We start from the raw sequence: 15,553 nt of genomic DNA on the forward strand, positions 1-15,553 counted from the left end.
TCCACATTTACATTTAGACTCTTTGCAGCGACCATTTCTAACCATTTTTTTCCTTAATAGTAGACTCATACGTTTTTCTTAACAAAGGTGTTTATTTTGTAAATCATTGTTTTATTTATCTAAAAAGGCACAATTGCAAAAAAAAAAAAAATTACCTTTTGAAATACATTTACTTATAAGCACGAATAAATTCCACGTAGCAAGAAAGGGACCAGACTTCTTGAGAGAGTCAAGTCSGTTGAGCTTCCCTGACAGCCGAACCCGCCGTCGGTCCGTGACGCGCGGAGAGGCAGCGCAACCCTCCCGAGGAATGCGGAGCTGCCACCCGGGCTCTACGGGAAGCGCGGCGTCAGAACGGCAGCCTTTGGTCTTAACACCACGAACCACTACAGAAGCTGACCATAAATCAAGCACGTGCGCGTGGGAATGGTGGAAGCAATTTGGTGCCTCTCCTGCTCCCTCGCGCCGATGGGAATTTCCTGGCATTGGGATTTCGCGGCCGGCTCAACTTTCTGCTGGGAACACTCGCCCAGTGGCACCTCGCCTTAATGATACCAACGTCATTCACAGCAATTAATAGCCTTACTTTGCTACCTTACATAAATATTTCAAAATCTGATTARAAGTAGCTGAAGATGGCACGGCAGTTTTCCTTTAAGTAGAGAAAATTAGATTAAAAAAAAAATCCACTAAAAGCATATATATGTTTAACCCACTAGCCCTAACCTTATTTCAAAAAAATTAAGGATTGTATGTTTTTCTTAAGAAAAGAAAAAAAAAAAAAAAAAAAAGAAAGGCACAGGCTGCATTTTAGCTGTCACACACAAAGCTGCCGTGTGGGCCAGGCTCGTGCAGGCCGAGCGCGGCCGGTCCTGCAGCCGGCACGTGGAACGGAAACACTGGAACGTGAATCCACGCGTTGTCCCGAAAGCAGTGAGCGTTTTCAGCAACAGTAACGAACAAATCATTGATTCAATGAATGGAGCTGCTGGTTGAAAATTTTCATGTCGCTAAAGAAGATGACTCCTTCAAATCAGGTTGCTCTGCTATAAAAATTCACATTCTATAAATTAACTTTCACAGTTAAATAGATAGGGGCCGATCCTTACGTAGAATTAGATACACAAAGCATTTTACCYATTTCTTCTTAAAATGTTTCAGAAAGCTTAAAACACTGCTTTGCTTGTATTTTACCTATCAGTACCTAAAGTACCACTGAATTTGATAAAAGTATCTTCCCCAAAATACAGCTGGCTTCGAGTAACACTGTTTTTAATAAGAACTTTAGCCTAAAAAAAAAAAAAAAAAAAACCAAGTGGAAAAATAAGTTTAAAGAGAAGTTACCTGCAGAAGCAATGCTCATTTCTTTGTTTTTCCCTCCAGGTATACACTTAACTCATTGGCTGTAGCCAAATTAACAGATAAATGCATCAGCAAATTACTCACTCTAAATTTTCAGTTTAAAAAGAAAATTAAAAAAAAAAGAAATCTTGAAACAAATACATTTCCCTCACCCCAACACCCTTCCCAGTYCCTACATCTGAAGAGGAGGGAATTAATAAAAACATGGATGCTTTAAAAGATGATATGAAGTAAAAATTCAATTTGCTATTAACCATTTGCAGAAGAGGCAAAGTAGCAGTTATACAAATTACACAAAAATCTATGGCAATTCTTACATTAGTATAAAGTGATTTCACTGAAGGAATTATTTCAATATTTCACATTACAGTTAAGATAGAAGGGGTCTCCAAGACGCCCTTGCTAATATAATCTACCCTAGATTACACACGACAGTTTTAAGAAAGGACCCTTAAATGATCTACATCTGTAACATGTTATTGGCTAAAAAATAAAAATAAAAATCACTTGCAATACCTCACAGAATCGTCACTTTAAAGCATGACCACCTTGTACGAGTCCTTGTCAAATAACCTGCAGAAATAATGGAGCATCCCGCTACGAGTGCTCAACCCTCTCGCTTGTGTGACTAGGCACCAGTCGGTTTCATCTGAGAAAACACAAATTCAAGTAAGACTAAGCTGTGCTGGCTTTTCGAGAGCGCTCGCCGATGCTTCAAGTGCTGGAGGTCCAAACATGCATTTGTTTTGCTATTTGGTGCACGTAACCAATGTCAGGCCTTTGATCTGGATCGGGGTATATGCACATGCTGACCAGTTCCCGCAGCTGCAAGACACAAAAGGGCCGGTGAGAGAGCGCCCGCGCGGCGCCGGTTCCCCCGCGCTGCAGCCAGGTCCGGGTTTCCCAGGTAAAACCCTGCCCGGCAAGCTGGATCCTCAGATCCACGCTGCCCCAGCACAGCTGTGCAGAGCAGCAGCGTTTCCGAGCAGGGCTCTGCGAAGAGCCGAGCGCGGTCATTGATTATTTCTAATAAATAAAATGCAGAAGGTCTGAAGCCTCCCCACCTCCCAGCCCTCTTTATTGTGCACATGAAAGATTGTAGCTTTTAATTATACAGACACCAAAAGCTGCTCGGCTCCCCGAGGCCTGCGGAGAAACAGCCTTGAGCCTCTGATCTTCTCACGTCCTCCCAGCAGCCACGGTGCCAATTATTTTAATGGTAATTAAAAGCGCGACGGTGCACGCTGCAAGCGGAGCGGCGCCGCGCGCTCCCGGCTGCGGCCCCGGCAAGGACGGCGCCGCCGGGGCCCTTACCTGGCCACAGGACCCTCCCCAAACCCTCCGCATCCGTTCACGTGCTGGCTCTTAACGAGCACAGGGCTCTGCCGTCCGGACCCTGCCCTCCCTGTGCTGGTTCTGGAGTGCAGCACGGCTGAGCAGTGACCCCCGAGAGGAGGATTCGGGGCAAAGCCAGCTCCTGCCGCGGTGCAGCAGCGCCGGGAGCAGGGAACGGGAAGGGAGGCTCTGCAGAGACGGGACGCGCAGCCAGGCCCCGCACCAACGCTCCCCATTTACCTTTTCCGAATAATGTTCGGCTGGAAGAGGTGGGTAGTCACATTGCTCTATTTTTTGGCAAAGAGAAAACAGGTTCATCTTATCTCCATAGAAAGGACTCTGAAGAGCTGCCATCTGGAGGGAAAAAGAGAAAATATCTCAGAAAAGTAAAGGATTTAACAGGCCTCAGTACTGCTGACTTGCAAGAGCAAATTTTCTTCCTGGACAGCGAGCAAAGGCACAGGCTGCTCTTCGAGAGCGTTTGCAAGGGCAGGTTGCRCTGAGCACATGGCAGCTTTGCACAGATGCCACCGCGGCCCCCAGCCCAAACTGYATCGCTCCTGCTCATCCCTGCATCTGCATCCAGGAAAATGCGCTCTCCCACCACCGGGCTTAATTCTGCGCAAAATGTTTCACGTGGGACACTGAATGCACAGAGACAGCAGCTCTGGGAGAACACAGAGAAAAAATATCTATTTTCCTGAATTAAGGGATAGGAAACCTGTGCCATAGGGCAAACCCATCATAACCACGATGGGTYCTTAAAGGCTAAAAGCTCTTCTGTCTTTGACAGCATGTGATAACAAAAAATACATTGACTATTTCTGGACATTGGCGAGTCGAAATACAAAGAATGTTAAACACCAATGAATCACTTCAGTCCTAAAAACGCGCAACAAGGAGAGCAGCCCAGGAAGCCGCTGCCCGGCCGGGGCTGCCGCGCGGGGACCAGGGCCGGCGGCTGCCGCTTCTCCTCTCCAGCCCACCCGCTTCCTCTCAGGTTCTGCTGAAACCCACTATTGGCATCTCTAAAAGCAGGGCAGACTTGGGAGGCGAAGGGGCCACGCGCGTGGCGAGGACAGTGAGACGGGGGCTTTTTGCTGCGGGAAAATTCCTCCCAGGGCACGCGGAGATTCTTTTAAAAGGTGTGTTTATATTACACTTAAGTCTCAGGAAGGAAGTTGCATCTTCACTGGGGAAGATCATTTGTCCTGGAAGCCCTCGCTCAAGTGGCCTAAACTAACATTAAATAACGAGCCCCGATTACCYGAATTCCCCTGAAATACACTGAGCTGCATGGTTCCCAAAACGCATCCCAGAAAGGCCCAGGCTGGCTTATCCCAGAGTCCTCCCCGTGCAACGCTTCCCGCCGGGAGCTGCAGACCCTTGCTGTGCAAAGGGAGCTGCAGGCGGCTGCGGAACGAGCCCTGCACCCGGGCCGCAAGGCAGGGGATGCGCAGCCCGCGCCAGGGACCCAGGCCAGCCCCTGCAGCACCGTGCGGCAGCCCGGCGCCCACCGCCTCCAAGGGGCTCTCCCGCTCCCGCTGACATTCCTAACGACAACGTGCCAAGGGAAGAGACTGAAAAGGAAACAAGCCCATTTCTTCAGACTGAACTGATAGAACAGCGAATTAAAACCGAAAGCGCGGCCGTACCCGCTCCCGCACGAGGCAGGGACTCTAAATTTATCTCTAGCAGCAATTTGTGATGCTGCATTTGGGTTTGCTTCTGACATTTTGATTATAACAATTACAGCGGGACCGCTAGATCTCCACTTAAAATGCCCACCATGCACTATGACTGGTTAAAAAAAATGCATAGGAATTGCTGTTAGTGTTTAAATTGATCATCTTGCTAGAGCCGCTAAAGTCATTGCTTGTAGCTATATTCTGGAAATAAACAACTTATTTTTATTCCCTCCAAGTTATCTTGATGACAGCTTTACAGAGGAAGAGAGGGATGAAGACAGTTCCTACTATATTGATCAGATTGAATAAAAAGCACTAGGCCATTATCAATGTCAAAGTTAAGTGGTGCTCTCCGACATCACATCCCAAGGCCCTCAAGGTTGTGCAAGKGGATGCCACTGGACACACATGTCTCTCAAGGCAATTTGTACATTAAATCTCTCTTCAGTTTATCTACACAAACTGTACGAGAATTATCCGAAGTGACTCATAAGCAGACAAACATTACTTCCTTACTTCTAAGCCAAAAGGAGAAGCGCTTTTATTTCAAGCAATTACTACCGATAAACTGCAACTCCCTTGAAGAGAGGTGATTTTGATTTCCAGGTTCAGATTCTGGAAAGTTTGGGAATGCAGGAGCTGTTTATCCCGGGAACGCGAGGCCGGGGGCCGTTTGGCATTTCCTGCAATCTGCAGGATCCCACAGCTCCTGCTCACCGACGTGAGGCTCAGCTACGAGGAAGGAGCTTGGAAAGGCTTCACATGCCAAGCACTCAGTACCACTACTCCTATCGCGGAATTATGTTTAGTGTGCAATTAAGTCAGCTTCTTAAATGTAAGGAGCACCGAGACTGCCGTGCCATAAGGGGACCATATTGCCTGCAACACAAACACATCTTAGCGCAATGCTAAATATTTCTCTCTGCATAAATCTGGGATCCCGTCTCGCGGGGCGCGCGGAGCAGCCCGCAGGGAGCAGCAGCGGGGCCGGGCGCCGGCTCGCGCACAGTTTGCCTTGGGCCGTTAACGAGGCATTTCTGTTAGCACCTATACAATATCTTTCCCCTAGCTAAACCTTAGAGCATGTCAGGTGCTCAGGACCAGTGCCCCGCTCRTAACCCTGCTGGGAAAAGCCGTGTTGGGGGAAAGAAAGCTGGAAGGTCCTTACCTCGTACAATAAACAGCCCAGAGACCAGATATCGGACTTAAAGTTATAGCCGTTTTCGTGTATTCTTTCTGGGGACATATAGTACGGAGTTCCCACTGCAAGAAAGCACAGAGAGGAGCAGTAAGCACCGTGAGGAACGGCTTTGCCGCAAGCAGCTCCCAGACGGATCACACAGGAACATGGAAACAGTGTGTGGGTTCACCAGCACACTCTTATCCACACCAAAAATACAGGAATAGAGAAACAGATGAGCATTACCAATAACATCTTTCTTATTCCCCGCCGTGATGCAGGAATCCCGGGGCTCCCGCGAGGACGGCGGCCCTCGGGGCGCGAAGCCGCCCATGGGACGTCACGGACATCCGATGCAGGCCGGAATTTCAACACCTTCCGAAAGGATGCGGGGGATTCCCAGCTCCAAAACGCCATTCCAACGCACAGCCCAGGCCAGGGTCGTGGCATTTCCACAGAGCTCCACAGGTCTGTGTTTTATCAAGAGCATTTTACCACTGCATTTTGGACAGGAGTTAGTAGAAATAACTAATAAACTCCTTATCTCAAAAACACTCTCTTCTTTTAAAGCCCTAAATAAGTTTCAGATGTGGCTCTGAAAATGCAAGACATCCTGGCACTCTCAACTACATCAAATACTCATCAGATACATCATTTATTAAAACATCCAAGACTCTAGCCGCTCTCTTTTCCTGCTTCCCTCGCCTGCCCATCCGCTGTCAATTACTCCTGCTTTCCACACACCAGCATAGCCCTCTCCTAATTAAAGGCCTTTTCACAAGACGGCAAATGTTTAATTTGCCGGTAACATCCCGTTTTCGAGGGCTTCGTTCCGGACGCTGCAGGAGGAGTTGGGAAGGGGGCAGCGGGGGGGATCCCTCCCCTTCCCCGGACCCTCGCTCGGAAGCGGCTGCTCCRGACCCGCTCGGCGCTGCCCGCGCGCAGAGATGCCCAAACCCGCAGCCTACGAAATCCTCACAGTTCAGGCTCAGAGCTGTTCCAAACTCAATAAATAACGTGAAACGGATCCTGTGACATTGGGGGGACACCTACGTGAGTGTACAGATACACAGATAAACACAGATCCCGCAGCTCTGCTGGCCAAAACRAACCACGTATCCAAGAAATGGGACCCACCCCTTCCCAAACGGCTCAGGGCTCTGCCCCCATTACCAGATTATTAATAAACTGCATCAAATTGCTTCACGGACCACCACAGTCGAAGAATCCACTGCTTTTTAGGGATTTCTGTCCCTTAGGGGAGCCGAGCGCAGGCAGTGGGTGAGCGGAGCCCCGCGCAGCCGCGCAGAGCGCACGGGACGGGGCCGGCTCCCGCGCTGTCCCCAGCCTCCCCTTGCCCTGCTCCCCSTCGTTGCGCTCCGCAGGCTCGGAGCAAACGCCACCACGTGGGCTCCAAAGTTGGGGCCCTGCCTTCCCCGCTCCTCGCACGCTTCCTTCCATTTCACATTGTCGTTTTAGATAATGCCTCGAAACGACCTTCGACCACAGCGGCGTGACAGGGCTCCCCTACGGATGAGTGCCTTGCAGGCTGTGTTTGATTCCCGGGCATTAGCCTGTTCCTTATATTAAGCGGGGCTGCGGAGCCGCCCTYGCCGGGGCTGCCTTTGCCGAGCCCACCCTGCACATTTACCTACCGTTACGGCGGCGTTGTCAGCAAACGCACGGAGAAGGAGGCCTTGGCGTTTCGAAAGCCACGCATTAATTTTTAAATAACTGTCATGATAARAGACTGACAAGCCCAATTCGCTTTATGGCCTGTCCAACATTATGTGGGAATCTCCCGTAATGAGCATCTTCAGGAGATGCTTCCGATGCGATCAGCCAGGCCTCACCACTGCACCACATTAGTCAATTTGACAGAACAGGCTAATCGGAGACTATTAATCAGAAACTTTCTTTGGCATTTGCCCTGCCACAAATACAAAATATTGTTCAGATTCAATATTAATCACCAGCTGGCAGCGTAATGCATCTAAAGTTATAAAGATCACAGGACACAGTGGAAGATTCTGACTTTGGAAGTGTCTTCTCGTTCCAGCCTGGGCTCTCGGTGAGGACGAGCCCTGCAGAGAGGCCRGAACGAGCCCCGGGGCACCCCAGGGCCGCAGCGCCGTGCCGGGAAATGCCAGCTATTCCCGGAAAGACAAGGAGGCCCTTGTCTGGCCGGGAAAACACACAGCCAAGAGCTACTCCAGGAATGAAATGCAGATTCCTGCCCTCTCCCCTACAGTCCGACCCAACAGGCGGTGTGACGAGAGCAGCCGGGGAGCCTCGATGCGCTCCCAGGTCTGCCGCGGATTCGCTCCTGCGAGCACAAGGAAAACCGGGCTCATCCCCTTCAGAAAGCTTGGAACAAGGGACTCTGTATTTAGATGCCATAAAACAGAGGCACCTCCTGGAACTGGGCAAACTCCAGGGTCCTATTTGGTTTCCAGCTCTAAGAGGAGCAGCCGATAAGGGATGCTCCTCTTCCCGCTCCACGTGTCCCGGCCCCTTCCAGCGCATCTTTCCAGAGCGGAGCAGCATTTCCGAGCCTCTCCCTTCCTCTCGCAGCAGGGAGCAGAGCTCTGCACGTGGAAGAGCCGAACGGAGCCCGGTCTTTCCCGCGTCTTCACAGAGCTCTCCCGTTCCAGGAGAGGTACCAGAGCAAACACGGCCCTCGGAGGAGCAGCACTCATTAAAGCTCCTCCTTTTAACAGATTTTGCCGGGCTTGGAAAGCCCTGCGGTGTTTGTGTTTGCAACGTGCTCATCACGCAGCAAGAACGCTGAAGGGGCTTGCAAAGAAAGTCCCTTTCATCCTCTGACACAGTCCTGCGTGCACGGACCAAAAGGCCAAGCTGTCCAAACAATATAGGGGAAAAAAATAAAGGAGAATCCGGACACACGTGTGGGAGCTACCGTGAAAGGAGAAGGCCCTCGTGCCCCACGAGGGGCAGGCGGCCACTCTGCACCAGATCCACAGCCACCTGCATCACCCTCTTTGGGAAGAAATAAATTAAATGAAGAATAAATCTGTGCTCCAAAACAAGACYCTCTTCCGTGTCAAAGTTCCTTGTGAATCCTGAATGAAAGGGACAAATCTGGAAACACATTATGCTCTACAAGCAGAAAATCAACCCAAACTGCCTGGTAGCCCGCACCCAAACTACAGTATCCAAATGTCACTTTGTCGTAGCTGGGTGCAAAGCCCTGGGTTAAATATAGTTGCTTTTTGTAGTGAAACAGGCTGTCAAACAGGTACCATATGGCTCTTCTAGGGAAAAAAAAATATCCATGCAAAAGAAGAAAAAAAAAAGTAAATGTAATAAAATGCTCACAGCATAATCCCCAAAGGAACAGGCTGTAAAAGTTTTCCAAGAAAATAAGCAGTATTAAAAAAAAATTAGGAAAAAAAGTCCTTCTCATCTCACGCTGAATTTCTCCTCCTCTGCCTATAAAACTGAAACTTGTGGGAGATGCAAACCCAGCTGCACGCGAGCCAACCTGCAGCTCTTGCTAGCGGGGCTGCTCAGGCAGGGGCCGCCACGCTGACGCGGCCAGGCCGGGYGCCGCGCCGTCTCCCATGGGAAAGGGATCCGTCCTTGCAGGTCACGGCACGACGGGGGCTGCTGGGACCCCCTCCTCGACCCCTGTTTTCCCCTTTCTCGCCCCGTTTTCCCCTTGCTCGCTGGCCGAGCAGCGCTTCCGTGTGCGCTGCCGCTGCTCCGAGCGAGGCGCTCGCTTGAGCCCCGCGAGCGGCGTCCGGGCAAATCTTCCCTTTTTCTTTCATTACCCCGGCATGTACTGTCACTTAATTTTTATGTATGCAATCCCTCCTGACAAATATGATCTGCTGCCCAGTAATGCGTTTGACGTTCATTCTGCTCCTCGCCCTAATTGCGGCCGTGGCGCTGACACTGGCGCGGCCGGCGCTACACCTGCCAGGCGGGTCGCGCGGCCGCCGCGCGCCCTGCTATGCCGGGCTGATGTTAGCAAACACAAAGCGAAACCCGAGAGACGAGAGGCCGGCATCTGCATCGGCGCGGGCTGCCTGCATGGCTCCGCGGCCGCGGGGACCACCGCGCGGGGCGTTGCCAGGGCAACGGGTGCACCGGAGCGGCCGCCCGCGCGGGACCGACCGGCTCCGCTCCGCGGGACCCGAACCGACGTCTCAATTAAACCAAAACCGAGGCCGGAACGTCCCCTGCTGCATTAAAACCTACCAATACGACAAATCGCCTTGCCCCAGAAACCCCAGGCTTGCATGGTTTCTTAATTGCAAAAATTGCTCCTTTTATTCGGAAGCTGGACGCAGCGCGAGCTGGGAGGCGGCTCCGCGGGACGCTCCGGAGCCGGGCAGGACCCGTCGCTCCCCGGCACCGCGGCCGGCCCGCGCRCGTCACGAGCTCCGCTCCCGGGAGCGGCCAGTTGCTAAGCCCCAATTTATTCTTATTAAAATAATAAGTGCAGCAGTCAAACTAGATAAAAATCATATTATTAGACATGGTCATATTTTTGCCCATTCAGATGATGTTATTGTAACTTGCTATAAAAGGGATTTAATCTGCTAAGTAGAGTATACATACTCTGGGATAACTCCTAGTGCAAAGAGGAACGTTTAATATTTTACGGAAATAAGAAGTGCCTCAGCTTGTTTGTTTGTTTGTAGACACACACACGCCCATAATAATTAAGCATGACTCCAGAGTTCCTGCTTTCTCTTATAAGATCATAAAGAAATAAACGGGAATCTTAGGCTAGGGAAGGGCTGGCAGACACGTGCAGGGCACGGAGGAAACTCGTGTCTTCACGCGGAGCCCGTGTCGAGGCTCAGAGCATCCCTCCGTGCAGGGATGAAGCGCGAGGGCCTTGCCTTGCTTTCCCGGCGGCGTGACGGCTCCAAATGTTTCAATGCTACTTAAAATACATATCATACAATGCTATTTAAAATACAATCATCGGAAACTTTGCACATGTCCATTGCACCAGACCTCCATCGTAAGAGGACAGATGCTGCTCATTTGGAGCAGCCACAGAGCTGTGCTCGCTTGATTCCTTACCTAAGGAATGTGCTGCAGTGGTTTTAGAACTAAAGAACCGGCCTAATCCGAGATCTCCCAGCTTCACCACCCCTGTGGCCGTTATAAACACGTTGGCTGGCTTTATGTCTGCAAGAAGAGAAAGGGAGAAGGTCAAAGCCACGAAAGGTTACCTGGTGCTAGCACCGCAACAGAAACATAGCCCAGAGCTCTTCCCCACAAAGGGGCCCCATCAGCACCACGTTTCTCCACTGCTTTGAGGCCGAATCTCCCAARTTCCGTGAAAAAGATGAGTTTGCTTCTCAGCACACCAGAAAGAGCAGCGAGGGAAATGTTGCAGGGAAACAGCCTGTACAGAACAGAGGCAGCCTCCTCCACCGCTGCAAATCAAAGAAATACGTGCGCCTGTTTCCCTTTGCACAGAAAGGGTCCTTTGCACAGAACAAGGGCTGTGGGCCACGTTCYCTCCACACCAACGGCAAATTACTGTCCTACACCCCATACGTTTTGCGCTCTATGGAGCATATTTGACAAGTGTAAAAATGACTTGGACCCAGGTACCCCAGGGTTGCACACCGGGGTTTGCCCGGTGCCACCAGATTCCAAATTCCACCTACCAACTGCAGACTTAATTTGTGTCCAACTTACAAGTTGGATCAGAAGCTGTTTGCAGAAGGAAAACGCTACCTCCCTCCCTCCTGAAAAAATTAGTGAAAAATTTGCTGCTTGCRAGGAGAAAGAAAATAATGAGCAGCAGAGATTGCTATTAATGCCCTTTGGGATATTTGCATTTCCCAGGTCAAGTCCTTCACAAAGGATTTCATTTATATCGAAAGAAGCAACGTAATTTTTGGATAGAACCCAAAGCGATAAAAAGCTCTAGGACAAGACATTCAAAAATAATTAATGAAAACTGAGAACAGGGTATGAGAGAAAGTGTGGAACATATTTGTATTAACATTTCAGAAAGGCTTGCAAGACAGAAAAACTCTTCTAAACTCTCTAAGGTCACAGCTAATATAATGAAGACTATTTCTTAAGAGTTCACTGTATCCAGTAGTCTCAGCATTTTACTTCTGACACTTTACTAATGGCAAGTTTGACACTTCTACTTAATATCAGTGTCTGGAATACAAAGCAGCTCATCTTCCTAATACCCTGCTCACTTCGAACTGAATCCTTTAACAATGATGCAAAAGACAGAAGGAGAAATCCATCTTGCAAGCTCCAGCCTCTCTAAACACGCGTTGGCTGAACATCAGCATAATTGTTAGTGAATGCAGGCGCTTACTAATTGGAACATTATATTATTATTCAGTGAAAAGAGACTGAATTAATGTTACCTCTGTGCATCACCCTGCGGGAGTGCATGTGTTCGACTGCACTGCATAACTGCACAAAATATTTCCACACCGTCCTTTCCGGGATTAACCGTTTCTGCTTTTTAAAATACTGTGGAGGAAAATAAATAAAAGATCAGTGAAGAAGAAGCATATTTGCCTCATTCCTGGAGTCATGTTAGGCAGCTGCAGGAYGCTCATGTCTTCAGGTCCGCAGCAGCATGACTTGTCTCCCTATTAGCATTTAACTCCTTCTTGCTGTGTGCAAACTTCAATGCAGTTCACTAATTAACAACTATTGCGAAAAATATGCTTAAGTAGATTTGACGTTTTTGAATGGACACCAATTATAATTAGCATTAATCTCCTTAATTACCTTGCAAAACATATTTAATGCTTCAAAACAACAAATGTCTCAAATATTTTGCCTTAAGTAACAAAGGATCATTAAAAAAAAGCTTGCAAATGTTTGCTGCTGCACAGTCTAGTAACAACAATAACAAAATGGGCTTCTCTGTTTCAGAAGACTGCAACAGCACCAATAAAGTATTTGTTATTCTTCTGGGATCAGGTAGAATAATATATTCTATTTCATGCATAATGGGAACGTTAAATTAACTTTCTCTAGTGAGATGCAAAGACACTACAGATCAAGAAGGCACAAATTTGGAGAAAGACTGATTCGTGTGCTTTTATGAGGGCATTTGTGAGCATTGCCGAGTCCGGACACCACGGAGCACTGGGCACAAGCAGCTCTCAGATAAAATAATTGTGTTCATCACCATAACACACAAAGAACAGCGCAATCAATACACTTATCTAGAAAAATCAAGTCTTCTACCCGACCAACCTACCAGAGGAATAAATAGCCAGCCTCCCAGTGGAAGCTAAACATTATATAACCTTAACTAATTTTTTTTTCCATTTCAAGAATTTCAGGCATTTACTCCATCACCCCAAATTTCCCACCCTCCTCCCATAATCTGTAAAACTCCACAACTTTTGATTACCGGCATCCAACTTTTTTCTGCTTATTCTTGTGCCAGAACTGAGCAATTTCTTCTCCCACAACCCCAACAAGATCTGCACCTAACACACAAACAGCTCCCAGGGGTTTAGGATGCACCCTCATCCTTTGGTACAGAAGCTGATATTATGTGATGACACTCTCAGAAATGCTCTATCCCCTTTTGACTCTATCATTGCCATTTCCTGTGCATCCTACATGGCAGAATTTCCATTAAAACCATGTAAGGGCAAGAATAAAGGAGGGTACCAGCGGAAAGTGCCCCTCGCCTGCATCAGGTGTCTTTTCCTCTCAGTACAGACATTTGACGCCCATTGTCACATTTTCTATTTTATGTGAAATGCTGCTAATAGCTCTTGCTTGACTCAAGCAATAGCAAATTTTAATTTTGCAGTTCAGCTGCGAAGGGCCGCGACCGTGCAATTCCCCAAGCAGCAAATCTGACAGCTTGCAACAGTTTCAACCCAAAACTCGATGGAGAGCACAGAGGAATCGCAGAGGGTGATGGATAAAGTGTTATATACACGATATTATTTAATTTCCATTAAAGTAGTTAGGATGGGATATGCACCACCACAAGTGATAATTTTCTAAATGTCATGTCCAATAAGCCTCGGCTGACATTTCCAGGGAATCCCGGCTCTGCGGCGGCACCGCGCGCTGCACCGGCTCCGCGGGGCTCATACATAATGCAGGCAGCGGGGCCGCGACAGGGACGCCCCTGTTTTTATCACTCTCACACCTTCGGCGTGTTGTTACTGCTGCTCCTGCCGCCTCGCGGAAACTGAAAATCCCGACATAAGTTTTAATTCCAGAGCCACGGGGCGGGGGTGACACCGAGGAGGAGGCAGGCGGGCTGTTCGGTCGGCTCTGTTTCCAACATTTGGGACGAGATTTTCTTTCATTCCCTCTTATTTTTAGGGTTTGCTTTTTAAAACTCAGTTTCCCCAGAGGTTTGCACTAAGTGGGAAAGCATAATTTATAGGACCTTGAAAAACTCCAGGGTGTTATCTTTGTGCCTGCACCAAAGGCATGGGAAAAGGGCCCAGACTGGGGAGCCCTGGCAGAGAGCATAGAAATTACAGCTTTGTTGTCAACCTAAGGATGAATAAWTTAAGTTTCACAAAAAGTGATTCTTAATATACCATGAAGAAATAATTTCCAGGAAATTCAGAAATTTATCRCCCAACCCTGACAAGATTAATGAATATAGTTACAACTAGAGAGAGTTTTCAACTAAAATTCTAAATGATTGAAGTATGCAAATATTTTATACAACAAGATAGCTGACAATTACGTAGGTAAGACTTTTCATCAGCTAAAATTTAAAAATAAGTCAAGCACTTGCTCCCAGCACAGTCGGAGCCCTCGTTCTGCTCCCACAAACTCCAGTTTCTCTCCATCTTTACCTGAAGCTACTAAGAGCCTGCAATAAACTGCCTGTTTTCCAGGAAATGGGACTGATGCGACCGCCTTCGTGGACACTGCCCATGGAGCGACTCCGGCTCGCGCCCCGCAGCTCCGCTGCCACACAAAACAAACCTGCTACGTGGGGATTTTAACTGTGGCAACAAGGAGGAGGGGAACTTTCCAAACGCTCATTTATGATAATTGCAGGATAATGAYGGCAGGAAAAAAAGGCAGGTAAAACACAGAGAGAAGGTTGAGAGTGCTAACAAACATGATATAACACATCTGTTCTCACAAGGGATGTATGTCTAAAGATTAACATGTCAAAGAAAATATAAAAGCAGGTGGTAACAGCTTAACTAAAGCTGGTTTCCAGCTATACAAGTATTCCTAGGAGCAACATAAGAGAGGAGCAAGCACTTGAAACACTTTCTCAATCCCAAGTCCCAGCTGCAAGGAAAGTCAATACACTTTCTAAAATGCCCTCGACGTGGCAGCCCGGCTATGTGAATACCTGCCTAGGAAGAATTAAGTGTCCCCAACCATATCCCCATGGATTGCACTGTCTCACTCCCTTGGAAGCCGCAGGCTGCAGCCGAGGGGGGTTAAACCAGACCCCTGAGCTCAGCCTGCAAGCACCCTGTCCTGCATGAGACTCCAAGAGGAGAGGGGGAGCGCRTTCCCAGGAGAGATCCACTTTCCTCATGGCCGTATGTCCATGGCCGTGTTCCAGGGCATCCTCCTGGAAGCCTGTGGTATGTTACTACTTGATGTGTCCTTACCTTAATCATCTGAGAGAGGTCACCAGCGTCTGCCAGTTCCAGGACAATGTTGAGCTCGTTGTCTTCGATGAAAGAATCCAAATACTTAATTATATTGGGGTGGTTCAGTTGCTGCAGGTTGAGGAAGTTGAGAATATTTGTAAAAAGTTGCAATTTCAGCCACAGGATACCGTACCTGTTCCCACTTTTGCAATCACTGCACAACATGATTTGAAACAGGTAGAGCTACACGGAGGGCTCCGGGCCCTTAGCACACACAAAAACCGTAACAGAAACAACTATAAAAYGTCTTTTAAGAAGGAGCAATTGGGGTGAAAATTAATACAGTTTCYCACTAACAAAAGGCATTTCAAATAGTTTCTCCCATGCTACAGGCCTATAGAACAGGG

At 48.5% G+C, this 15,553-nt stretch overlaps 1 protein-coding gene across 1 annotated transcript in view; it reads right to left on the bottom strand.

Annotated features, from left to right (window-relative positions):
* Positions 1-1,527: 1,527 nt before the first annotated feature.
* Positions 1,528-15,553, bottom strand: part of NEK6 (NIMA related kinase 6) — a 40,503-nt gene continuing 26,477 nt past the window's right edge. Inside the window, exons 5-10 of the mRNA XM_026049419.1 lie at positions 15,165-15,275; positions 11,949-12,057; positions 10,627-10,734; positions 5,554-5,648; positions 2,938-3,051; positions 1,528-2,187 (exon numbers count right to left, since the gene is read on the bottom strand). Of these exons, the coding sequence (XP_025905204.1) occupies positions 2,077-2,187; positions 2,938-3,051; positions 5,554-5,648; positions 10,627-10,734; positions 11,949-12,057; positions 15,165-15,275 (648 nt within the window). The 3' untranslated portion in view covers positions 1,528-2,076. The remainder of the gene's footprint in view (positions 2,188-2,937; positions 3,052-5,553; positions 5,649-10,626; positions 10,735-11,948; positions 12,058-15,164; positions 15,276-15,553) is intronic.

Source organism: Nothoprocta perdicaria, unplaced genomic scaffold (assembly GCF_003342845.1).
Source record: "Nothoprocta perdicaria isolate Ctin4 unplaced genomic scaffold, notPer1 scaffold_6, whole genome shotgun sequence".
NCBI lineage: Eukaryota > Metazoa > Chordata > Aves > Tinamiformes > Tinamidae > Nothoprocta > Nothoprocta perdicaria.